The sequence below is a fragment of the Bos javanicus genome, chromosome 15 (genome assembly GCF_032452875.1).
Source record: "Bos javanicus breed banteng chromosome 15, ARS-OSU_banteng_1.0, whole genome shotgun sequence".
Taxonomy (NCBI): domain Eukaryota; kingdom Metazoa; phylum Chordata; class Mammalia; order Artiodactyla; family Bovidae; genus Bos; species Bos javanicus.
This window is the reverse complement of record NC_083882.1, coordinates 53,329,956-53,354,603: the sequence shown is the minus strand read 5'-3', so window position 1 is coordinate 53,354,603 and position 24,648 is coordinate 53,329,956. Positions and strand designations below refer to the sequence as shown.

The window sequence follows — 24,648 nt, the reverse complement described above, 5'->3', positions numbered from 1 at the left end:
ACCCATATTTGCCACTTTATAATAAGAATTGCCCTTTCTCCTGTTTCCAGTAACACATTCTTTATTTCCATCTGAGACTTCATTACAATGGTTTTTTCCATCTGTATTTCTACCAATATTCTGGTCGCTACCACTTAAGTATTCTTGAAAAAGAGAGGCTTTCTTTCCATTCTTAAGAGTATAGGCTTTTTTTCTAGCACATACTTCCAAATTCTTCCAACCTCTGCTTATACCCACCTCCAAAGCTCTTTTCTGTATTTCTAGGTATTTGTTATAGCAGCACTTCCACACTTTGGTATTATTTTTACTCTCTTAGTTCATTAAGGCCACTATAAAAAGATACTACAGATTGGGTAGCTTATAAACAGCAGGAATTTATTGTTCACAGTTCTGGAGACTAAAAATCTGACAAGATCAGGGTGCCAGCATAGTTGGTTGGATTAGGGCCCTCTTTTGTGTCACTGACTTCTTGTAGTATCCTCACAGGGCAGAAAGGGCCAGAGATCTCTCTGGAGCATCTTTTATAAAGGCACTAATGCCATTAATATAAGGGTTCTGCCCTCATGATTAAAGCACTTCCCAAAGCCCCATCTGCTAATACCATAACCTTTAGAGTATAAGGATTTTTTTAATTAAAAATTTATAGTTCTTTTTAAAAATTGACATATAGTTGATTTACAATGTTGTATTAGTTTCTGGTGGGATTTTAATATATGAATTTTGGGGTACAGAAACATTCAGACCATAGAACTTTGCGTTTGTTTATGTCTTAATTCTTTTCAGCAGTGTTCTACCTTTCAGCATACAAGTCTTTCACCTCCTGGGTTAGGTTTACTCCTAAATATTTTATTCTTCTTTTAATTAATTAAAAATGTTTTTGCTTTATTGCGTCTGTGTTGCTGTGCACAGGCTTTCTCCAGTTGCAGCAAGTGAGAGCTACTCTTCACTGTGGCGCATAGGCATCTCACTGCGGTGACTTCTCTTACTGCAGAGCATGGGCCTTAGGGTGTGTGGACATCAGTAGTGACAGCACATAGGCTCTAGAGTGCAGGCTTCTCAGTAGGCTTAGTTACCCTATGGCATGTGCAGTCTTCCTGAACCAGGGATCGAACCCATGTCCCCTGCATTGGCATGTGGATTTTTAACCACTGGACCGCCAGGGAAGTCCAGTGTTGTGTTCTTTTTGATACTAATGTAAGTGGAATTTTTTGCCTTACTTCTCTTTTTCAGATTGTTTAGTACTAGTGAATAAAATCCAACTGATTTTTGTGTTGACTTTGTATCCTGAAACTTTGCTAAATTGGTTTATTAACAATATTTTTCTGAATGTTGAACTTTAAGCCAACTTTTTCACTCTCCTCTTTCACCTTCATCAAGAGACTTTTTAGTTCCTCTTCACTTTCTGCCATAAGGGTGGTGTCATCTGCATATCTGAGGTTATTGATATTTCTCCCGGCAATCTTGATTCCAGCTTGTGCTTCCTCCAGCCCAGCATTTCTCATGATGTACTCTGCATATAAGTTAAATAAGCAGGGTGACAATATACAGCCTTGACGTACTCCTTTTCCTATTTGGAACCAATCTGTTGTTCCATGTCCAATTCTAACTGTTGCTTCCTGACCTGCATACAAATTTCTCAAGAGGCAGGTCAGGTGGTCTGGTATTCCCATCTCTTTCAGAATTTTCCACAGTTTATTGTGATCCACACAGTTAAAGGCTTTGGCATAGTCAATAAAGCAGAAATAGATGTTTTTCTGGAACTCTTTTGCTTTTTTGATGATCCAGCAGGTGTTGGCAATTTGGTCTCTGGTTCCTCTGCCTTTTCTAAAATCACTGCAGATGGTGACTGCAGCCATGAAATTAAAAGATGCGTACTCCTTGGAAGAAAAGTTATGGCCAACCTAGATAGCATATTGAAAAGCAGAGACATTACTTTGCCAACAAAGGTCTGTCTAGTCAAGGCTATGGTTTTTCCAGTGGTCATGTATGAATGTGAGAGTTGGACTGTGAAGGCTGAGCGCCGAAGAATTGATGCTTTTGAACTGTGGTGTTGGAGAAGACTCTTGAGAGTCCCTTGTACTGCAAGGAGATCCAACCAGTCCATTCTGAAGGAGATTGGTCCTGGGATTTCTTTGGAAGGAATGATGCTAAAGCTGAAACTCCAATACTTTGGCCACCTCATGCGAAGAGTTGACTCATTAGAAAAGACTCTGATGCTGGGAGGGATTGGGGGCAGGAGGAGAAGGGAACGACAGAGGATGAGATGGCTGGATGGCATCACTGACTCTGTGGACGTGAGTCTGAGTGAACTCCGGGAATTGGTGATGGACAGGGAGGCCTGGTGTGCTGCGATTCATGGGGTTGCAAAGAGTCGGACACGACTGAGTGACTGAACTGAACTGACTGAACAATATTTTGTGGAATATATAGCATTTTCTACATGTCATCTGTGAACAAGATGATTTTACTTTCTTTCCAATTTGGATGCCTTTTATTTCTTTTTTTTGCCTAATTGCTCTGGCTAAAACTCCCAGTAGAAGTGACAAAAGTAGGCATGCTCTCGTTTCTGATCTTAGGGGAAAGCCTTTCAGTCTTTCACTACCAAATATAATATTTGCTGTGGGTATTATATATAGTATTTATCATGTTGAAGAAGTCCTATTCCTAGTTTCTTGGGTGTTTTTATTGTGAAAAGGTATTGAATTTTACGCTTTTTCAGCATCAGTTGAGATAATCATGGTTTTTTTCCCATTATTTTATTAATAATGCTGTTGCTGCTTAGTTGCTCAGTCATGTCTCTTTGTGACCCCATCGACTGTAGCCCTGCTCGCTCCTCTGTCCATGGGATTTTTCAGGCAAGAATACTGGAGTGGGTTGCCATTTCCTTCTCCACAGGATCTTCCCAAGCCAGGGATCGAACCTGCATCTCCTGTGTTTCCTGCATTGCAGGCAGATTCTTTACCCACTGAGCCACTGGGGAAGCCCTTATTTTATTAATGTAGTGTATTAAATGGATGAACTTTCATATGTTGAAAGTTCCTGGCACTACAGGAATAAATCCCACTTGATCGTTGTGTACAGTCCTTTTAATACACTGCTGAATTCAGTTTGCTAGTAATTTTCTGAGGATTTTTACATGAATATTCATAAGGAATATTGGTCTGAAGGTTCCTTGTACTGTCTTTGTCAGGCTTTGATATCATGTAATACCGCCCTCATGGAATGTTAGGAAGTGTTTCTTCTTCATTTTACAGGGAAGAGTTTAAGAAGTGCTAGTGTTAACTCTTCTTTAAATATTTGGTAGCATTCATCACCGAAGTCATCTAGTCCTGGACTTTTCTTTATTGGGAGGTTTTTGATTACTGATTCAATCTCCTTACTATAGATCTTTTCAGATTTCTTATTTCTTTATGACTCAATTTGGGTAGGTTGTGTGGAATTTTTCCATTTCTTCTTTGTCATCCAATTGGTTGGCATACATATTGTTCATATTATTCTCTTATAGTCCTTTCTATTTCTATATAACCAGTAGTGATGTCTCCACTCTTATTTTCTGATTTTAGTAATTTTAGTCTTCTCTCTTTTTTCCCCCCTCAGCTAAAGCTTATCAATTTTGTTGATCTTTTCAAAGAACTAACTTTTGGTTTCACTGAATTTCTCTTATTTATCTCTGCTTTAATTTTTATTATTTTCTTCCTTCTCCCAGTTTTGGGTTTAGTTTGCTCTTTTTCTGATTCCTTAAGGTGTCTAGTTAGGTTACTGAGGTCTTCCTTCTTTTTTAATGTATGCATTTATAGGTGTAAATCTCTCTCATAGAACTGCTATCATCCTCCTGATATATTGACTGTTTATGAAATGCCCCTCTTTATTTCTGATAATTTTAGTCTTATGGTCTGTTTTGTCTAATATTACAATAGCTACTCCAACTTTCTGCTACCTACTCTTTGCATGGTATATTTTTTTTTTTCAGCCTTGCTGCGCAGCTCAGGCATCTCAGTTCCCTGACCAGGGACTGAACTCAGGCCCCAGCAGTGAAAGCGCTGAGTCCTTACCACTGGACCACCAGGGAATTCCCTGGCATATCTTTTTCTGTCCTTTCACCTTCAACCTATTTGTGTATTTTAAAGTGTACCTTTTGTACAAAGTTACATAGTTGTGTCTTGCTTGTTTATTCTGATAATCTCTGCCTCTTAATTTATGCTTTTTGTCCACTTAAAATTAATGTAATTATAGTATGTTTGAATATGAGTCTGCTGTGTTGGTGTTTGTTTTCTTTGCCTGATAGGCTACTGTCCATGGGGTCTCAAAGAGTCGGACATGACTGAGCAACTTCACTTGGCTTCCCTGGCGGCTCAGACGGTAAAGCGTCTGCCCACAATGCAGGAGGGCCTGAATTCAATTGCTGGGTCAGGAAGATCCCCTGGAGAAGGAAATGGCAATCCACTCCAGCACTCTTGCCTGGAAAATCCCATGGACGGAGGAGCCTGATAGGCTACAGTCCATGGGGTCGAAGAGTCGGACACGACTGAGCGACTTCACTTCACTTTCTTTGCTGCATCTACTCTTTACACTCCTCTATTGGCTTTTTTAGCTTAACCTCTTCATATTATATTTTCATTGGTTGCTCTAGGGATTGTAGTGTGCATCTTTGATTTATCAGCATATACTAACGTTGATATTACACTACTTCAATAAGGAAGAGGAAACTTGTCATAGTGTAACTGTTTTCCCCCCACCCCCATTCCCCCTTTTCCTCTCTGATTTTTTTGATTCACTCATGATTTTGTGTATACTTTCAGATAATTAATTTTTATTGACTAGTATTCCATTCTGTGAATGGAATATACCAATGAATCCACCTATTCTAGAATTTGAATTTTCTTCCAGTGTTTCTATGACACATTTGTACCTACTATTTTTAGGTGAATACATAAATACATTTGTTTGAGAGTACCTAGGAGTAGAATTGATGGGTTTAGGGATTTGCATATGTTTGGCTTACCTGATCAGTTTCCAAAGCAGCTATACCAGTTTCCACTTATATGAGATTCCGAGGGGTGTTCCACATCAGTATTTAATGTTGTCTTTTTCACCTTTAGTCATTTAGTTGGGTATGTAGTGACATCACATTTTAATTTGAAACTTTAAAAAACCACTGTGGTGACCAGATAAAACAATATGTGGGCCAGATGTGATCCTTAGGCCAGCCACCTTCAGATCAAACTGAGGTGTCTGTGAGAATGAATGTTTGTCTTAATATGTGTGTGAATAATTTAATAATTGTCTAGTGAGCAACTGGAAGATTAAGTCATGCTGCAATCATTAATGGGGAGATTTTGAAGTAAGGGAAGCCCTAGTGGCTCAGATGGTAAAGAATCCACTCACCTGGAACATCCATCTGCATCCTTCTCGCCCTGGCTGGGGGAGGTCCTCAGTAACCTGGCCCACCTACTACCCCTTCTTATCACGCAACTTGCTGTGACATCCGACCATTGCCTGAATTTCTCAGTACTCTCAAATCTAAAGTGTTTTTAGGCCTTTGCACGCCGTTTCTTCTATCTGTTGTTTTTCCTTTCTCTGTTTGCAAACTCCCACTCACCTTTCAAGGCTCACCCTAAATTTTCACTTCCTATCTCAAAGCTTTCCCCAGTCTCCTCGGCACAGCTGGACACCTCTTCCTCAGAGCTTCCACTGTTCCATGTTCCTATCTTACTTCATGGAATCATTGCTATTTGTTTATGTATCCCTCTTAAGTTCATGTCTGGAAACATAACTGAGTTGGACACCTGATATTTTTGCCTCCCAGCTCTCGCTTATTCATCTACTTCTGGAAACAGTGCCCTAAATTTCCTGTGGGAGACTACCCCAGACCTGCTCTCTAAACTCTGTTGTTTTAGACCATCTTTTCCAGATCACAGTAGATTCAGTGGCTGTAAAGATGGAAACGAAGCAAAGTTTAAGTGATAATATTCATGTCCCTGGACCACACAGTTTCTGGGTTCTCAGGTTTGAGGCCCAGTATTTTCGCTTGTGTGTGTGTATGTTACTCATTCAGTCATGTCCGACTCTTTGCGACCCCATGGACTGTAACCTGCCAGGCTCCTCTGTCCATGAAATTCTCCAGGCAAGAATACAGGAGTGAGTTGCCATTTCCTTCTCCAGGGGATCTTTTGAATCCGGATCTCCTGAATTGCAGGCAGATTCTTTACCATCTGAGCCACCACGGAAGCCCCCTATTTTTTCCCTTCTCTGGCTTAAATCAGTTTGAGAAAGGGGATTTCTGTTACGTAACAGCCTCAAAAGACCTGACTTAAGATGGTTGTTTCCTTCCGTAGGCACCTTGTCTCTATGAGTACAACTCATTGTCTCAGTTCTAGAAGGATGGGAACCTACTGGAAAAGACCCTACCCAATACCACAGGATGCTCAGACAGGCAGGGCATGGCCTGGATCATGCATCAGCTCAAATGACAGAGATTCTCAGGCAACCTCTCCTGTCAAGCCCTCAAGGATGGCCAACTTCAACCTGCCAGCTTATAGTAGGAAAGCAAGGTCCAGAACAGTCAAGTGACTTGCCCCCCAAATTCCTCATGGCAGCTAACATGCTGCCACCAGTTCTACCTGACCTCAGAATCCACACTCTTCTCACTATACCAGAGAAGGCACTAGTCAGTGCTGAGTCATGGAAATGTCTCAGGGAGACAGGGCACCTTGGGGGAACAAACAAAGCCAGAGTCAGGACTAGAGCCAACCACACCTTTATTAGTTTCTACAGCAGCCGGAGCCCCTATCTACAAGGGAATTTTAGCACGCTACTCTGGCTACTGGGCAGGAATGTTAGCATTTCTGCTAGTGACTGGGACAGGATGGGAGAGGAGACTAGAAGGGGACCAAATGAGACTGCTGGGCCACCTTCCAGGAGGCACATGTGGGGCCTCCTGGACTGAGACAAAGATGGATCAGGTCCCAGAGGTGAACACTGCCATCTCTCCCAGAGTGAAGCAAGGGACAGCCTGAGATGGTGATAGCCACAGCTGTGGATAGAGGGCCAACCTCCTGGGGAGTAGAAAATCATTTATTGATGGAGGCACCAACCTAGGGGCAAGTCACAAAGAGAGCTCACCTGCCCCCTAGCAAGGGGACCTCAGGTTCAGCTCAATTGCTGCCCCAAGTACCCTGACATGGAAGGGGCTTTCTGAGCATTGAAGGAACAAGGGACCCAGAAATCTAGTAGTGGGAAGAATGGGGCTAAATTCAGGGAGTGTTAGGGTATTAAAACAGGCAATATGTTCATTATAAGTGCAATCATGAAACTTCCCTCCAAAAGGCTCACATCTCCCCCTTACTCAGCACCTTCTTAGCCTGGAGGACCATCATGATCTGGCCCCTGCCCACACTCCAGCCCAAATGACTCCCTTCCAATTCTTCAGACATGCCATTATGTTCACAGCTCTGGACTCTTGCCAACAACTACAGTCCTAGCCTACCTTCCTCACTCTTTGCCCTCATACTGTCAAAAGACTGATAACTCCACTTTGTCAAGTGTTTCTTTACTCCTGTTTGCCCCCACCAAGCCTGGAGCTGCCAGAGGAAAGAACCTGATTCTTGTGTCACTAGTGACTGAGGAACTTGAAGCCCCATGAGTTGCGTTTTCTGTGTCCTGGTATATTTGGGAGAAACATATCCAAATGTCTATAATGGATTTCTGGAATGTCTAGCAGTAGATAGAAGGATTTTGAGCTATGTTTGTGCCTGGGATAATAGCTTCCAAAGTGGGAGAGGGCTTGGCTAGTGAAAGGTGGGACCAAAGAGACAGGGGGTCTTTTTGGTCTGTGCGCAGGGTCCAGGGCTCAGAACCAGCAGGGCGACCACATGAGCGAGCCAAGTGCGGCACCTGTGGCGGCTCCCGCAAGCATGCCCATGGCCAGGGGGGCGCCCGCGCTGTAGCAGGGATCCTCCCGCACCACTACGTGCGTCACTCCAGGCCCTGCGGAGAGAAAACCTGTGAGGGCCGCGGACTTGAGAGCAGAGAGATTATCCGCCTCCTTCCACTAGGTCCCGAGCCCACTCTCCAGTCGGAGAAACTGAGGCCTTCAAACAGGAAGGATGCGCGCTCTGTCCCCACGGCTTCTATTCCCTGGATCTGCTACGGGCATTCTGGGACCATGGGGTTAGGGTGGACCGGCGAAGAAACCGCGGGGTCTCTTAAGAATCTCTGGACCACACCCGAGGATGGGCCTTCCCAACCGCTAGACCCTGGAGGGAGCGGAGGCCGCGTCTCCAGCATCAGCCACCAGGGGTCGCTACCAACTCAGGAACGGGTATTGCTGGGCAGCCAGTGAATAGGGGCCGGCCTAGGGAAGAGGTCTGCTCGGAGTGGGAAGCGGCTCTCATCTCAGGGCTGTTCCATTTATGGGATGGGGAGGGCCTTGCAGAGGGTCCCGTTGGGAAGGGTGGGGCCTGGTTCCGACTGACAGACGGTGGGTGGGGATATAGGCAGGGGCAAGGGCGGCCAGAGACTTACCCACGTAGGGCGGTCCATAGTAGCTGCGGACATACGTGGTCTCGTGCGCGTTGGGGGGCACCACCTCATAGTAGTCCTGGTACGGGCTGTAGACACGCACCTGGGAAGCCCTGCCTGGTCAGCTGCCAGAGATCTGGGCCAGGCTTTGGTCCCCCTACCCCTCATACCTGGTTCACACCCTTCTAGGCCCACAGCGCCACCCCGCCAAATTTAGAAATGGATCTCCAGATACCAGCAATCTCCTGAAGAAAAGCCCCACCTCCCCACAAGACTGTTACCTAAAACTTCAGCTCCCAGTGATACCATTTTCCTGCCCCGGTTTTCCTACCTAGCACTCCCCTGATCAACAATTCTCCGTGGCTCCCTACTTCCTTTGATAGATTTGCTATTATTTGCTAGCAAATAGCAGCTTTCCAGTGGTCACACTTGGAGAAAACCAATGGATTTCTCTACTCTCCTAGTCGTGGAGAGAGGGCCTGGACAAGGCCAAGGAAATAAAAGAGGGGTGTGGAGGAAGGAAGGGAAAGGAAGGATAGAGATGAGAAGTAACTAAAGCATAATTAAGCATCATCCATCACATTCCAGGCCCTGAGGGAGGAAATAATATGTTATTTCCTCTCGTCCTTACAGCAGGCGTTGTTCTCCACTCTGCCACACAGCCAGGGATGTAGGCTCAGAGAACAGTCAGCATTCTCTCTGGGAAGGAGAAATAGAAGTCCACCTTCCCTCCCTCATTAGATTTTTATCAATTTCTCAAAGCCTGACTCAAAGGTCACCCACTCCAGGAAGACCTTCTGGTCTCAGAAAAAATCCTTTCTTCCTGAGTTCTCTGTGACCTATGCTTGTGCCTCGTGTTCCTGGCCTTCCTCCTGATGTCTCCTGCCTGCACCCCTGACATGAGCTATAGGCAATGACTTTAATTCATTTGTATTGCCATCAGGGCCTAGTGACTAGCATGGAGTAATAAATATAAGCTGAATTAAACAGAAGTTCCTAATTTCCTAAAAGACCTAAAGTTCCTAAGTTCCTAAAGACCCTAAGTTCCTAAAAGACCCTCATTTTACCCAAAGGGAACAGACCTGAAGAGGGGGCAGCATCCCCTTCTCTTCTGGCTCCCTCTTCTTAGCCCCTTTGCACCTTACATTTCTGAGCTTTCCACCTAAATGGTCCAGGTGGTCCCTTGGAAGCTCAGGTGTCCAAACTTAATGCATCTCAAAGTGATTCCATCATCCTTCTATCCCCCCAAACCTGCTCTTGTGTAAATGCTTTTCTGTAAATGCCACCACTGTACACTTAAACCAAGACGGCAGGCTGGCACTTTTGTCTTCACACACATCTCCCACATCACATTATCACCGGATCTCATGATTTTATCTTCGAAATATGCTCTTCTGTCCATTCTCTTGTCCAGTACCAAGAGAATAAGCCATTGGTTTTGGCATCTTGGAAATTGTGGGTGACCTTGAAAACACTTTTCAGAGGAGTTGTTGGAGGAAGAAGCCAGACTATGGAGGATTGAAGAATGGTTGAGAGGTGAGGGATGGAGTCAACATATCATGACATCTCTTTCAAGAAGTTTGGTTGTAAGGAGAAGTCCTCCAAGTACACCTTGTGATTTCAAATATCTATGCCATTTCTCTTTGATAAGGATGCCTTTCTCATCTTTTTCTGTTCAAATACCTAACTTGTCTTTCATACTCAACTCAACATATCACTCTCTCTGAACCTCAGGTTTTGTTAGGGCCCCATCTGGGGCACCCACAGCCCTTAGACTTCCCTCATCACAGCACCAACCACTCTGTGGTTTTATTGTTGGTATCCCTGTGAGGTGTTTCTCCCATCATACTTGAGGAAAACACTCCCACCACCACCTGGGTCTAAAAATAGGCCTGACTAGAATATGGCAGGTGTATAATATATTGAATTTATCTCGAGTCAAATACAGAGTCACCCAGTTCTTAAGTCCAATTTCAAGTTAGGGACAATGCCCAGACCCAGAGCAATGCAGAAGGCTCAGACAAACAAGGCTCAGTCCCAAATGACTTCCCTGCTGTGCTCCTTCCCCAAGGGTGACCCAATAGGGGTTTCTGCTGGGGGTGACCAGGATCTGAGCTCTAAGCCTAGAAGGGACTAAAGAGATCTAAGCTCTCAGATCCCCAATTTTACTGGTCGGGAAGTTGAGGTCCAGAGCCTACATCTGCCCTGCAGTTGCACTGTGAGCCAGTGACCCTCCCAGGCCCTGAAGAAAGTGGAAAACACCACTTCATGTCTCTGTGGGGCATTTGTTTCCATCCTCCATGCCTAAGAGGCCCAGAGGTAAACTCCTGTGAATCACCTGGCAACGGGGCAGGGGACTCTCCAGAGACCTCCCAGGCAGACCCTAAGGGTTTGACCCCAGATCCTCTCCCTCTCCACAGGTCCAGCCCCTTTTGTAGGTGGGGACAGGGTCAGTCAGGAGATCACAGACAAATAGACCCTCCCCTCAGAAAAGCTGTTGTACATTAATAATCATTTTACAGTATACAAATATATCAAATCATGTTGTATACCTTAAACTAAGACAATGTTATATGTCAATTATAACTCAAGAAGACTAGAAAAAAGGACACACAAACGGGGAAAAAAGGAAAAGCTGTTGTGTATACGTAGGTTTATAGCTTTTTAAATTCTATTTTTAGGCATCTCCACTGGAAAGTTTGTAGCCTAGTTTGGGTATGAGGATGTCTTACCCATAGATGCCTTAGAATTCTGGGCTGGGAATCACTGATGAATTAAGTGCTCCCAGTCATGTTAGATAACCTCTCGGAGCTTCAGTCTTCTCATCTATGAATGAGGACAGTCTTTCCTACACTGCCCACTCCCAAGGCACAGTGAGAATCCAGCAGAGTCACGTCTGTGCAGCCAGGTGATGCTAGCACTGCTGGGCTCAGTGGTTTTGCACATCAGAATTGTCTGGAGAAATTTCTGAAACCACAGATTTCCAAGGCGTCACCCCAGAACTACACAATTAGAGCATCCAGAGGTAGGATCTGAACATTTGCACTGTTTTTAAGTCCTTAAGCGATTCTAACGCACAGCTACATTGAGCGTCACTGTGTCAGAAAAGTTCACGGTTGACCACAGGTACTCTAACCCAAGCCCCCTCGCTGCACCCACCTCATGCCAGGCTGAGCACTGGGGACAGAGAGAGGATTCGTCCCCAAATCCTGCTTTCTGGAAACACTGGCTGGGGTGTGTGGCAGGGAGACAGACACGGACTAAATTATAATATGCAGTAGTGAGGCCATAATAGGTTTTTTTTACTCCTTCCTTTCTCCCTTTCTTCATTCATTCATTTGCCCATTAAGTGAACACTCACTGGGGCCTTCTTGTGCCCCACCTTCATGCACCAGGAGTAGGAGAGTCAAAATAGACTGCCCCCATCGCTGAGCACTCATTGCACACCTGCTGTATACCTAGCATTGTGCCAGGCTCCCAAGGGGCAGAGCTGACCTAACCCAATTATTGCCCTGAAGGAAGCTGCAGGTCTCGTGGGAGACTAGAGACAGAAGTGAAGGAACTAGAAATCAGGCGGAATGAAGACAGTACCAAGCACTAGTGCGGTAGGAGGGGGTGACAATGCCTGGAGGTTTGGGAGTCCTCCCTGAGGAGCTGGCAGTCTTTGCAGGGTGTCTTGGAGGATTTTGTCAGGTGAGTAAGGAAAGTAAAGGTCTTTGCAGCAGAGAGGGCAGCATATACCAAGGCTGGAGAGCAGAAAAAGGGCTGGCACAGCTGGGAGCAGAGGATAGAGCAGAGCAGTTGGAGCACAGGGGATGAGCAAGACAAGGTAGCAAGTCTGGCCCAGACCAGATCCCAGGGGCCGTGAAAGCAGGGTTGGTTGTCCTACGAATGGTTGGGAGCCATGGAATGTTTGTGAGCAGGGAGGGGATGTGGCTGGGCCACTTCGGGAGGCACATCCTGGTGGCCAGAATGGTGGCAGGGAGGGCTGAACCAGCACTTACCCAGATTCGCCTCTCAACCTTACAGGGGCTCCACGAGCGGGTCACACACCTGACCTTGGGGCAAACCCGGCGGCTCCTGGGAGGGACGGTGGCTCCAGCTGGGGCCTGCTCAAGCCACAGAAACCCAAGAAGGGGAGGAAGGGGGGGTGTCAGAGGCCTTCTACATCTGGAGAGACTCAAAGCTCCTCATAGGCCCTAGCAAAGCCCTCTGCCAGCTGGGCAAGGGAACAGCTATCTTCTTCTTCAGCCCATGGTAATGGTGGGGGGCTCAGAAGAGGTGGTGAAATTGCCGAAGTTACACAGAGAAGAAGGATCAGTAGTGTCTTTCCAGAACTGGCCCTGTTCCAGGCCGCTGAGGCTCCCAGTCTCCAGGGAGTACAGATAGCTCCCATCACTGACCCGTCCACCTGCACCCATCACCCATGACTGTGCCCCCCACCCCTGTGTTCCCTGCAACAGCCAGAGTCAGGGGCTCCTCCTGGAACCTCCACCCACTGTAGGGTATAAACCTTCAGGATATAGAGGGACAAAGCAGACATCACTCCTATGTAGGTACAGGACAGACAGACACAGGCGTGAACACTCAGAGGTGGGCAGACACTGGTACAAAGACACAGAGGCACAAATACACCCAGTTCGAGCAAGCGTAGGGACCAGAGGGAGGTGTGCGTGTACGTGCGTGTAGAGTGGGAGGTGGAGTGGAGGTCGGAGCAGAGAGATGGAGGAAGCAGAGCAGCAGGAAGGTGGGCGCAGAGAAGGGACAGGCAGCTTCATAGAGTCACAGAGTGCAGACGGCCAGCCCTCGACTCCTTCTTTCTGACCCTCTTGGGTGGGACGACGGGTCTGCCCTGCCTCAGCCAGATTTGGAGCTCAGAGCCAGGTAACTCTACCCAGCTGACCACCACCCCAGCCTCCTCTTATACAGCCTCTACCCAGAGCCTGAGTCTGCTCCCCAAAGCCTGACCACAGCCCCCCTGCTTAATGCCCTTTATAGTTCCCCACAGCCCTCGGGATAAAGTTCACTTCCTTCCTGGACTTCAAGACGTTTGTGATGTGGCTCCTCAGAGGTCACGTCTCCTGTTTCTTTCCCTCCACGCTTTATCCTCCAGCCAGGCCAGACTCCTGGCCTTTAGACGTACGTGTCTTCACACACACATTTGCACGTGCCACTTACCCACCTTTGCTCATGTAGCTCCTTCTGTGGATAATTCCCTTCCCTCAAAATCTCACTGACCTAGGTTCCAATACAGGTTCTTCCACTGATTTACGACCGCGAGACTTTGGACAAGCCAATTCCCCTCTGAATCTCAGCTCCCCTATCTGTAAAATGGGACTAAGAATACCAGCCCCTCCTTTTTCTTATTGAAGATTAACTGATACAGTGGGTGCTAGGTCCTCAAGCACAATGCCCAGCCCTCAGGAGGCAGGTGCTAAGGGAGTTTCTAAATGCGTTCCAGTCTTCCCTGCCACTTCCCAGCAGACTTTTTCTCCAGATGAGAAGGGGCTCTACTGTGCCACAGGTAGAAGGAGCAGGCACAGAGTCTGGGGTCAGGCAGATGGGGGCTGAGGCCAGGCTGGGCCACCTTAGAGCTGGGGGCTTTGGGCAGCTCCTCAAAACCTCACCTCCGTCAGTCACTGAGCTCTGTTGACTCCACCTTCTAAATGTGTCTTGTCCTCATCAGCTTGTCTTTGCCAGCAAGGCCTTAGTCCAGACCCCCAGCCAGATGCCCTGCACCTATCCCAGCCTTCTAACAGATCTCTGGGCATCCACTTTGACCTTCTTCAGTCCATTCCCTACCTAGCAGCCAGACTATCTTTTTAAAACTACAAGTCTGGTCTTTTTAAAACTTTCAATGACTTCCAGTGTTCTCAGCAGAAACCCCTATCCTTAACGCAGCTTTTCGTGCCTGGCCTGCTAACCCTCCTTCTCCAGCTGCTCTCTAGCTCCCTGAGCTGCAATCACCCTAGCCTTCCTTCTGTTTGTCAACTTGCCAACATCATGACCTTTCCCAGGGCCCTTGCACCTGCAGCTCCCTCTGCCTGGAAAGCTGTTCCCTTCACCCCACCCCTTTCACTCAGTTGATCTCTTATCCTTCAGGTCTCATCTTAAGCCTTGTCTGGACTCCCACCTGGATCAGGCCACCATGGTGGATGCACACTGAATGCACTCTGCCGTCTCTGTCTGAGCAGCTCCCATCACTGCGGTGGAACCACTAACTCTAACTTGTGACTTCACATCTAGCTCCCCACTAGGCTGAGTCCAGGAGGGCAGGGCCCACATCTCCTCTGCTACCTTCTGATTATGGTCCTTGGCACAGTGCCTGGCACATAGTAGGAACTCAGTAAATATTTGTTACGTGAATAAATAAAGCTCAACCTTATCATCTGCAGAGAGGGAACAACAATCCCAACCTCACAGGAAGGCTATGAGAGTAGCTGGTATTACAACTATACCACACCTGACACATAATAGTTGCTGAATAAAAGATAGTTCCTTTCCTCCTGCTCACATGCCACCCCCTTCAACAAGCCTTCTTGGAGGCCTCTCTCTCCCTCCTCCAAATCTTTTGGTGAATATCTTTTATTCACCCATTGGCCGTCTTCTGTCCTTTTCCACTTGGGACTCAGGGCCTCTGAGTCTTCACAAGTCTATTCACTCACATATACGGAAACTGAGAACTGCTGGCAGGTGGAGACTAAGTCTGAGTCACCCATGATTCCATGGCAAGTAGCGGTGGGGAGGAGACAGGGAGGGAGGGGGGCTCACCGGCGTGGAGTTCGCCTCCAGCAGTGCCGTCTTCCATGCTCTGCAACGCAAACCCACGAGACAGTGAGGAGGGAGTGCAGGAGAAGGGAGACTGGGCCCCACATTTTAGACCCTACCCCACCTCTAGCCCCAGTCCCTTGTGAAGGGGGAGATCCTCTTCACTCCCTTGGGAAGACAAAGGGGACCCCCTCAGCTGCCCCAGTCACACAGCAAGCCCCCAGCTAAGCTGCTGCAGTTCTATAACTCTTTCTTATTCCATAGTCTCCTCACCGCTGGGGAGATTCCAGTTTTCCCATCTAGACAAAAGACAGTTGGGCTTGGGTGGTCCTTTAGTGGTTCAGATTCTGACATGCCTAGGCTGGTCCTCTGGCTGCAGCCTACCTCCACATCCCAAACCTACAAACTGACCCCAGAGCCCCGGGAATGCCTAGTGGACACCGGACAATTGAGCCTTTGTTGGTTGCCATGGCACCTGGCTGGGGTGGACAAGGAGGCTCTGTGCTTTGTCCACCCCGAGCTCGGCTTCCCCTGCTCCCACACATCCCATCTCTTTCACTCTCCTACAGCATGAAGGCCAACTGACCCTCTGCCAGAGAGTAGGAAGGGAAAGAATGTGAGTGAGCAAAAGGCGCCTGAGGAAGACACACCCAGGCTCTCGCAGTATGGACCTGCATCCAACACAGGGCGCCCCACGGGCTACCTGTTAGGCGCGTTAGGGTCTATCCCTCAGATCAGAGTACCCCCACCCCAGGCCATCTTCTAAGAAGGGAATGAGAGGGGGGCTCTCTGAAGATGCCACAGGGCTGTGTGTTCCCGTGTATCACCCCAAGTGAGGGCTTACCTCAGAGGCTGTTAGATACCTGACCCTGAGGAATGACCAGGGGCCACACCTGAGGCAGCTGTGCACACACTGCTCCCCACAACAGTCTTGAATTCATCGTGGACCATGTCAGCAGTTTACTGGATACCACACCAGTCACCGCAAGTCATTCGAACCTACTCTGCCCAGCCTCCACTGAACCACCACGCTCACTGGTCTTTGTCCTGCTTTACTACCTTTAGGGTGCTAGCGGCTCAGTGAGGAGGAAGTCATTGGTCATGTTCCCGAGACACCACCCCATCGTCTCCTGGGAGTGACTCACATGGCGTCATCTCTGGTCTCAGCACACAGGTGCAGGCGGGAGCCCTCCCGCAGGTTCACAGTCAGCAGGCCATCTCGGCTCCGGCCTTCTGGGGGCTGCACATCTAAAGGCGGACACACACGTATGGGGTTTCCACAGGGCACAGGCCCCGAGTCTCCCCAACAAACCGGGAACAAGAACAGGAACTGACTTCTCTGGGTCCTGTTAACTGGCCACTGCTGACCTCCTCTGATCTCACACATACTTTCCTTGGGATTTTACTCAACTCTTTAGACCCTTCCACCTTTCCACATTGCCTGCTTCCCTAGCTAGGTACATCTCTCTCCCAGTTTCCCTGTTAAAATTATGATCTGAGCCTTGGTCAGGGATATTTGCTGGGTAACTCTGAGCCAGTCACTTAAGTTCTCTGAGTCTTCTTATTTCATTTCGTTTTTTCCCATTCCTAGCACTGGAGAGGGCAGGAACTGGGTCTGACTCACCTCTGTGAACCTAGCATAGGGCCCAGGTTCAGCACAGGCACCCCACTCCAGTACTGTTGCCTGGAAAATCCCATGGATGGAGGAGCCTGGTAGGCTGCAGTCCATGGGGTCGCAAAAGTCAGACACGACTGAGCGACTTCCCTTTCACTTTTCACTTTCATGCATTGGAGAAAGAAATGGCAACCCACTCCAGTGTTCTTGCCTGGAGAGTCCCAGGGATGGGGGAGCCTGGTGGGCTGCCATCTATGGGGTCACACAGAGTCGGACACGACTGAAGTGACTTAGCAGCAGCAGTAGGAACTCAGGAAGGAACTCATTTCTTAACTTACACCACATGAATTGGATTTGGTAGAGGCCCAGAAGCTGTCTGTGGAAGGCCTCTGAAAGCTGCAAAGAGCCTTCCACCTGAGAATGGCAGGTGTTCTCAGGCACAGTGGGAGGGCCGAGCCTGTAGTCACAGAGAGAAAGAGGCTCACCGTGGCACTCTTGGCCGATCTTTATGTCGCGGACGTTGAAATGGATGAGCACGCGGTCCTCCTCATCCTGGGCAGTCTCATCGTGGTAGTAGCCCAGGGTCCCATCCAGCCACAAGGCAAACCAGTTCCGCTTCCAGCGGCGGAGGATGGAGCCTGTGTGATATTCCAGACCCACAATACGGGCTGATCACAGAGCCTGAGTGGGGGTAGGAGCCATGGGTGGGCTCCCAGCATCCCCTTATCTCCAGCCCCCAGTGTTGTAATCACCCCTTCCTTGTCTGTCTGCTCCCTAAAATGATGGCAGGGCCTCTCTCTGTCTTGCTCACCCATTGCCTCTCATTGGGCCTAACAACATAGTCAAGGCTCCATACATGTGCTGAATGGTAAATGAATGATCTGATTCCTTCCTTGGGGGAGGCTGGAAATCTTTTAAGTATCTCAAGACATGTGATAGGAACACCTCCACATGTCCAATTGAACATGTTTAAGTTCATGTCCAACTGAATATTTGTTTCTATATGTACAGTTTGTCAGAGAAAAAGCATTAAGTTGTTTTTGTATGAATGCAGAATAGGATTTATGCAAGAATTAATAGAAAACTAGTCGTCACAGGCTTGCCTTAAGGAAACCTTCAGTTTCCATTGCATCCATTCTGCTGAGGGTTGTACAGTTATTGTGTACTTTAAAAACAAAGGCCCCGGGGGACAGTCATTTGTGTAGCGTCTGTTTCTTCTGCCAAATGGAGAGCAGAGGGATTGTCCATAGCTCACCTCACGGGTCCTAGAACCCAGCAGGACCTGGACTCAGTGTTTGCTGGACTGAATGAACTGAGGATGGGTCGTGGGGTATCGGGGAGCTCCTAGCCCAGGACAGCTCTTATTCAGACCATGACTCTGGTCAGAGGTGGATCTGGAAGCCCGATCCCTAGCTGTAGACATTTCGAGACTGGAAATCTTAACAGGAAAGGGTAAAGACTAAGAGAGCTTCTTAGAACTTTACAAATTCTGAGGAACAGAGGCATTTTTCATTTTGTTCTGTGCCTTGTTCTGTGGCTAGCCCTGGGCCACAGAGGGTTAAACCCAGTCCCCGCACTTGGGGCGCTCACAGTCTGGAGACAGTACAGGTAGGGGACTGGTGAGGCCACAGGTAAGGACGGTGAAGTATTGATCAGTGCTATAAGAGGGGTATGTGTGAGGCACTGGGAACAGAAAAGAGAGCTGCTAACCCAACTTGGTGCTACAGCAGGGGCTGGGGTGGGGAGCAGAGAAAAGGCAGAGAAGGCTCTTTTCAGAAAGGGACACCTGAGCTGGGCCTTGAAAAATAAGTAGTTTACTAAGCAGCCAGGAATGTGAAGGACATTCCCAGCAGAGAGAAGAGTATGGACAAAGGAGGGAAGGATAAAAAGGGCATGGTTTCTTGAGAGAAGGGTTCACTGTGCAGCTCCAACAGGCCACTTCCCTCACCCCTGGCCCCAGATAAGGTACAGGACGGACAGGGCTTGGCCCAGGGTCACTCACTCTGTCTCCACAGCCAGCCGCCCCTCACCAGGGCCATTTCCTCAAAAGGACTTTCCAGGGTGGAGTCAGGCGGAACCTGTCAGGGGGATCACAGACTTCATCAGCTGCTCCACAAAGGCTCCCCTGAGAAAGCCCCCGCCCCGGTTCTCCCTGGGGGAGCCACTGAGGAAAGGTTTAAGGGAGTGTGGATAAACAAACAAGGGCAAGCCTGTCTGTCTCCTCTCCATTCTTGGCTCCAGGCACATAATGAGAGCACTGTGCTTGTGGGGTCAGCAGGGCAGCCACACTTTGCAATGGGGTGGGGGTGGGGGTCAGAAGCTTGGATTCCAATCTCATCCCCATAACCTTGACCAAGTCCCTTTTCCCAGCCTCCACATCTAGATCTGTAAAAGGGTGTCCATCAGGCAGGTAGAGACTGGAGTGAGGAACTCTGAAAATGTTAGAAACCCTGGAATATTGAAATGCTGGCAGCAGATAATAGTAGAATCATGGCAGTGAACAAGGGACTTTCATGATAAGAGAGCCCTCCTCACATTTGAACCCCACCAGGGTTTCCCAGGTGGCTCGGTGGTAAAGAATCCACCTGCCAATGCAGGAGACGAGGAGATGCAGCTTTGATTCCTGGGTCAGGAAGAGCCCCTGGAGTAGGAAATGGCAACCCACTCCAGTATTCTTGCCTGGAAAATTCCATGGACAGAGGAACTTGGCGGGCTACAGTCCCTGGGGGTCGCAAAGAGTCAGACACGCCTGAGCACACACACACAAAGAACCCATTTACAAAGTGCACAGAATAGTTCAACAGCAACTATGATTTATCGAGCACTATATGCCAGGTATACTTCTAAAGTGGTTTCATCTATTACCTCACAATATTCCTTGCTATTTTCAGGAAACTGGGGCCTGGAGAGGTCCAGTCACTCGCACAGATCTTCTTGATTAGTAAGCAGTGGAGCCAGGATTCACACCCAGCAGTCCTGTCTTCTAAGCATTATCCCAGTAGGAGTTTTTAAAACTCCCAAATATCCAGCCCATATCCCATAACAATAAAATCAGAATGTCTGAGGGCAGGAGGTAAGCACTGATAGTCTTCAAAGACCCCCAGGTGAGTCAATGTACAGTTTGGGCCCCACTGCAACTCTGTCCAGTACTTGTGTGATGGAGCTTGGATTGGAATCCAAGTGCCCTCCCCCACTAACTCACACCTGTTGTTGCGTAGCACAAGGGCTGGCTGGCACACCTGGGGTGGAAGGCCCCGCCTTGTCCCTGCTTCTCTGGCCGCTCCCTCCCATCTTCACGCTCTGACATAGGTCAGACAAGAAGGCTAGGTGTAAACTCCCTCTTCAGCCCCCCTTAATGCACCCACCTGTCTACACCTGTTGCGGTGCTGCTGCCAAAACGGCCGGTTACTTGATGCTGCTGCCGCCCAACCCGCTGCGCCTGCGCTTTGAGTGCCCCAGAGTGCCTGGGGCAATTCACTCTCCCCGCTGCAGCCCAGAGCCTAGCTGCCTCGGGGCCCCACCCCCAGGGAGGGGGCGGGGCGTGTAGCGACGGGCTGACAGGAGTCCTTCTGGGACTTGTAGTCTGCAGGCCTAGACCTGGGACCTATACAGCCTCTCCTGGGAGGTAGCCCTGTGCCCACTCGGAGCACAAGTGAGAGGCTGCATCTGTGATTTTATTTTGCTATTGTCATTATGTTGTCCATTCATTTAGCATGAAATACTTTTCCCCAAGAATCTTGAGCTCTAATTTTCTGGAAAAATGTAAAACTACAGGGAGAAAACCAGGCTCCTAGTTTTGCCATGTTTTCTTGATACTCAGTTTGTTGCCTGGCACTGGGCATTAGTAGAAGGCACAAAGAAATATCCGACAAGCCCCTTCATTTCCCAATTTCCAGTCTGTGTTTATGTTCCAACAGTGTTTATGTTCCAACATAAACACACAAAGTAGAGTATGATCTGACAATGGGAAAGAAGAGTTTGACTTTGATGAGGAGGTTCAGGAAGGCTTCCCAGAGGAGGCTGCAGGGTCTTGAAGGATGAGTATGAGTGTCTCATCACTTTGTGGCAAATAGAAGGGAAAAAATGGAAACAGAGATTTTATTTTCCTGGGCTCCAAAATCACTGTGGACGGTGACTGCAACCATGAAATTAAAAGACACTTGCTAAAAAAAAAAAAAATAAAAATAAAAGACACTTGCTTCTTGGAAGAAAAGCTATGACAAACCTAGACAGCATATTCAAAAGCAGAGACATCACTTTGCCAACAAAGGTCCATCTAGTCAAAGCTATGGTTTTTCCAGTAGTCATGTACAGATGTGAGAGTTGGACCATGAAGAGGGCTGAGTGCCCAAGAATTGATGCTTTCAAATTGTGGTACCAAAGAAGACTCTTGAGAGTCCCTTGGACAGCAAGGAGATCAAACCAGTCAATCCTACGGGAAATCAGTCCTGAATATTCATTGGAAGGACTGATGCTGAAGCTGAAGCTCTGATAATTTGGTCACCTGATGGGAAGAGAGGACTCACTGGAAAAGACCCTGATGCTGAGAAAGGTTGAGGGCAGGAGAAGGGGTCAACAAAGGATGAGATGGTTGGATGGTATCATCAACTCAATGGACATGAGTTTCAACAGCCTCCAGAAGATAGTGAAGGACTGGGAAGCCTGGTGTGCTGCAGTCCATGGAGTTGCAAAGAATTGGACATGACTGAGTGACTGAACAACAATAAGCATCTAGTATTTCAGTGTTTGGAAAGCAGAGTGCAGGGGTTGGAGTGGGAGGGCATGGGGATCGGTGGGTGATGAAGCTGTAGGGGTTGCAAGGATGTAACATGAAGGCCTTGGAAGACAGGCTCAGGAGCCTGGGCCTTTATGACATAGTGACTGGGGTTGGGGTTGGGTGAGGAGCTAGGTGGTACAATTTGTGGCCTGGAAAGGCATTTCTAGGACACTCAAAAATGGATTGAAAGGGGCCCAACTAGAAAGAGAAGACTATTTATCTACCACCACGGTCTGTTCCTCCAGGATCATTTCCTTGAATAGTTCAACCCCACAAAGCCCCACCTAGGAGCAGATCCAGGATGTCATTCGAGAGAAGATAGACTGTCCAGGCCTGAACGATCCCTTGAGAACAGAACCCACCCTGCCCTGGGTCCTTTGTCCTGTCCCAGAGACCTCTCTCTTACCGGAGCTGCAGGACTCATGGTTCCTGGGCCGTCAGAGCAGCATTTCCCAGAAGGCTCCTGCAGGGGGGAATATCCCTAAGAGCCTTGGAGATAAGGGGATCAGGAAGGCGCTACCAAGTGGAAACCGGCGGGGGTGGCAAAAGGGGGCACACAGCTCCCACAGAAAGTCGTCCTTTCTCTCCAGTCCGCTCCCCAAGCTCACCGGTGGATCCCCTATTTGACCTTCAGTTCGCGGATAACAAGTCATCTATGATTCGGAAGTGGTGTTGCACTAGCCTCGGTAAGATTCCCGGGGTGGGAGGCGGGGCTCGCCCTCCCCTCTCGATCGGGGGCGGGGCTAAATGTTCCTTCAGCTGGGCTTGACCGTGCCGTCACCCCGGTCCTGGAGACACGGCTTGGCTCTTTAAGCTTCCCCGTCTTGCTCCTGGGTTTCTGTAATCCTGACCTCAGCTAACCCTGTACCTCGGCCCTTCGTGCAGTTGCACGCCTTGCTGAGGGATCCACCAGGGCTGATCCTACTTGCCCCGGAGCTCATCCCCTCGTGCAGCCCCAGAAATCAGTTCTCCCAAATCACGCTTTGCATCCCTGTGTCCTGGATGAACCATCCCACCCCTACCTTTTCCAGACTACAGTTGCCGCCTCTTCTGTAGAAGGATGGAAGGGAGGAAGGGAAAGGTGAAGCTGACCTCAGAGAATCTGGGTGCTGCTGCTCTTCCCAGCTCTCCTTGCTCCCCTGGGGTGGCTCCTTCATAGAAGGATGGTGTGAGGGAACAGTGCAGACAGCTCCAAAACTACCTTCTCTGGATTTAGTAACAGATGAAAAGAGAAGATTTTCCAGCATCATTGTGGAATTCATAAGAAGGTCTCCCTATTCCCCAACCAAAGAGGCGGTGCTATGTCAAGAAAAAAGGGAAGGGATGCTTGGCAAACTAAAACCACAGATTCCACTACAAATTCTAAACGCAGCATGTGTGTTAACCGCTCAGTCATGTCCGACTCTTCACAACCCCGTGGACTGTAGTCCGCCAGGCTCCTCTGTCCGTGGAATTCTCCAGGGACGAATACTGGAGTGGGTTGCCGTTTTTGTCTCCAGGTGATCTTCCCGACCCAGGGATCCAACCCGCGTCTGCTGCATAACGCAGCATGACCTGACATCAATCTCTGAAATGCTGGTCAATGACTCTCTTTGAGAACCTGATAAATGTATTCTGCCCAGGAAAAAATGCACACACGTGTCACATTTTACTTATAATTCTTGGGATTTCATAGATGCTTGAAGCCATGATGATTAATATTGAGATTGCTTTTAATGTTCACAGCTGTGCAGATGAGTGGAAAGAGTATGAACTGACAAGCGAGAAGCGCTGAGAGCATAGTAGGAATCATAGCTCCATCAGTGATGGCTTTGAGAGACTGTTTAATCAACTAAAATATGTTAAGACTAACAAGCCGATAAGTAACGTTTACATTTCTGTTGTAACTGTGGTACACAGAACCATTGGCAGAGAGAAAGTGTTTTGTTATTTCAAATGTCTCTGGTGGATGAACAGCTCTCAGATAATATATTGTTTAGAGAATAGTGGGCTGGCTTATCAAATTAAAGTTTACGACTCACGTTTTCTAGAAAGTAATATAATGAGAATGATTTATATCATCTCTATTTACTAAAAAAAATTCTGAGATTTATATCAAACTGCAACTGGAGCAAAAGTAAAACCTCTTATGTAAAAGTTTAATAATAATTTTAGTGGGATATAATTTACATATTATGAAGTTCACTCTTTTAAAGTACACAATTCCCTATTCTGATAAATTCACAGAGTTGTGCAACCATCCCCACTATTTAGTCTCAGATCATTTTCTTTCTTTCTGTTTTTTTTGGCTGCACCTCTTGGCTTGTGGAATCTCAGTCCCCCCAACCAGGGATTGAACCCAGGTCACAGCAGTGAAAGGCCTGAATCCTAACCACTAGTCAACCAAAGAACTCTCACATATCATTTTCATTACCCTCAAAGGAAACTTATATGGTTAAGACATCCAAGATGGTTGTCCTCTTGCTCTCTGTACATCCCTTGCCTGACCAGTGCCTGCTTCACCACTCAAATCATGGACCTTCCTACCTACTTGCCCCAGGCCCCAACTGGTGATTGTTCTTAGCAAAGGGGCAGTGAGGGGTGTGCCCTTTACTGGTTTCCCTGGTAACTAATGAGCCCAATTCACCTGTAACTGGTAACCTTCCCTTCCCCTCTGGAGTGAAGGTTGCCCCCAGGTCCTCTCCTGCCGATTTTCTGCCGCACACCGTGGGGCACTGCTTCAGGACCTTGTTTCAGACATGTGAGCTCCCGCATCCTTAAACCACTGGCGTTTCTGTTGCTGACTCTCAGATCTTTCTTCAGTCTTGAAGCTGGGCAAATACAGGCCTTGTAGGCCTGTGAAGAGCAGCCCAAAGAAATTCTATATCCTTTAGCGGTCACTCTCAATCCCCTTTCCCCCAAGTCCCTGGCAACCTCTACTTGGTTATGGTTGCTGTTGTTTAAGTATTTATTTATTTGGCTGCACCGG

General features: G+C 48.0%; 1 protein-coding gene across 3 annotated transcripts; it reads right to left on the bottom strand.

The window, feature by feature from the left end:
- Window positions 1-6,741: 6,741 nt before the first annotated feature.
- On the bottom strand, window positions 6,742-22,396 carry PLEKHB1 (pleckstrin homology domain containing B1). Of its 3 annotated transcripts, XM_061380794.1 has the most exons (8): window positions 22,087-22,372; window positions 18,906-18,981; window positions 17,389-17,541; window positions 16,434-16,536; window positions 15,292-15,331; window positions 12,525-12,629; window positions 8,524-8,623; window positions 6,742-7,986 (listed from the first exon to the last, which is right to left on the bottom strand). In XM_061380794.1, exons 1-8 carry the CDS (start codon window positions 22,102-22,104, stop codon window positions 7,850-7,852), a joined length of 732 nt encoding a protein of 243 aa, XP_061236778.1. In that variant the 5' UTR covers window positions 22,105-22,372; the 3' UTR covers window positions 6,742-7,849. The 3 variants fall into 3 exon arrangements, with proteins under 3 accessions (XP_061236778.1, XP_061236776.1, XP_061236777.1); XM_061380792.1 differs by lacking the exon at window positions 12,525-12,629 and having other exon boundaries at window positions 22,087-22,396; XM_061380793.1 differs by lacking the exons at window positions 12,525-12,629; window positions 22,087-22,372 and adding an exon at window positions 20,269-20,414.
- Window positions 22,397-24,648: the final 2,252 nt, after the last annotated feature.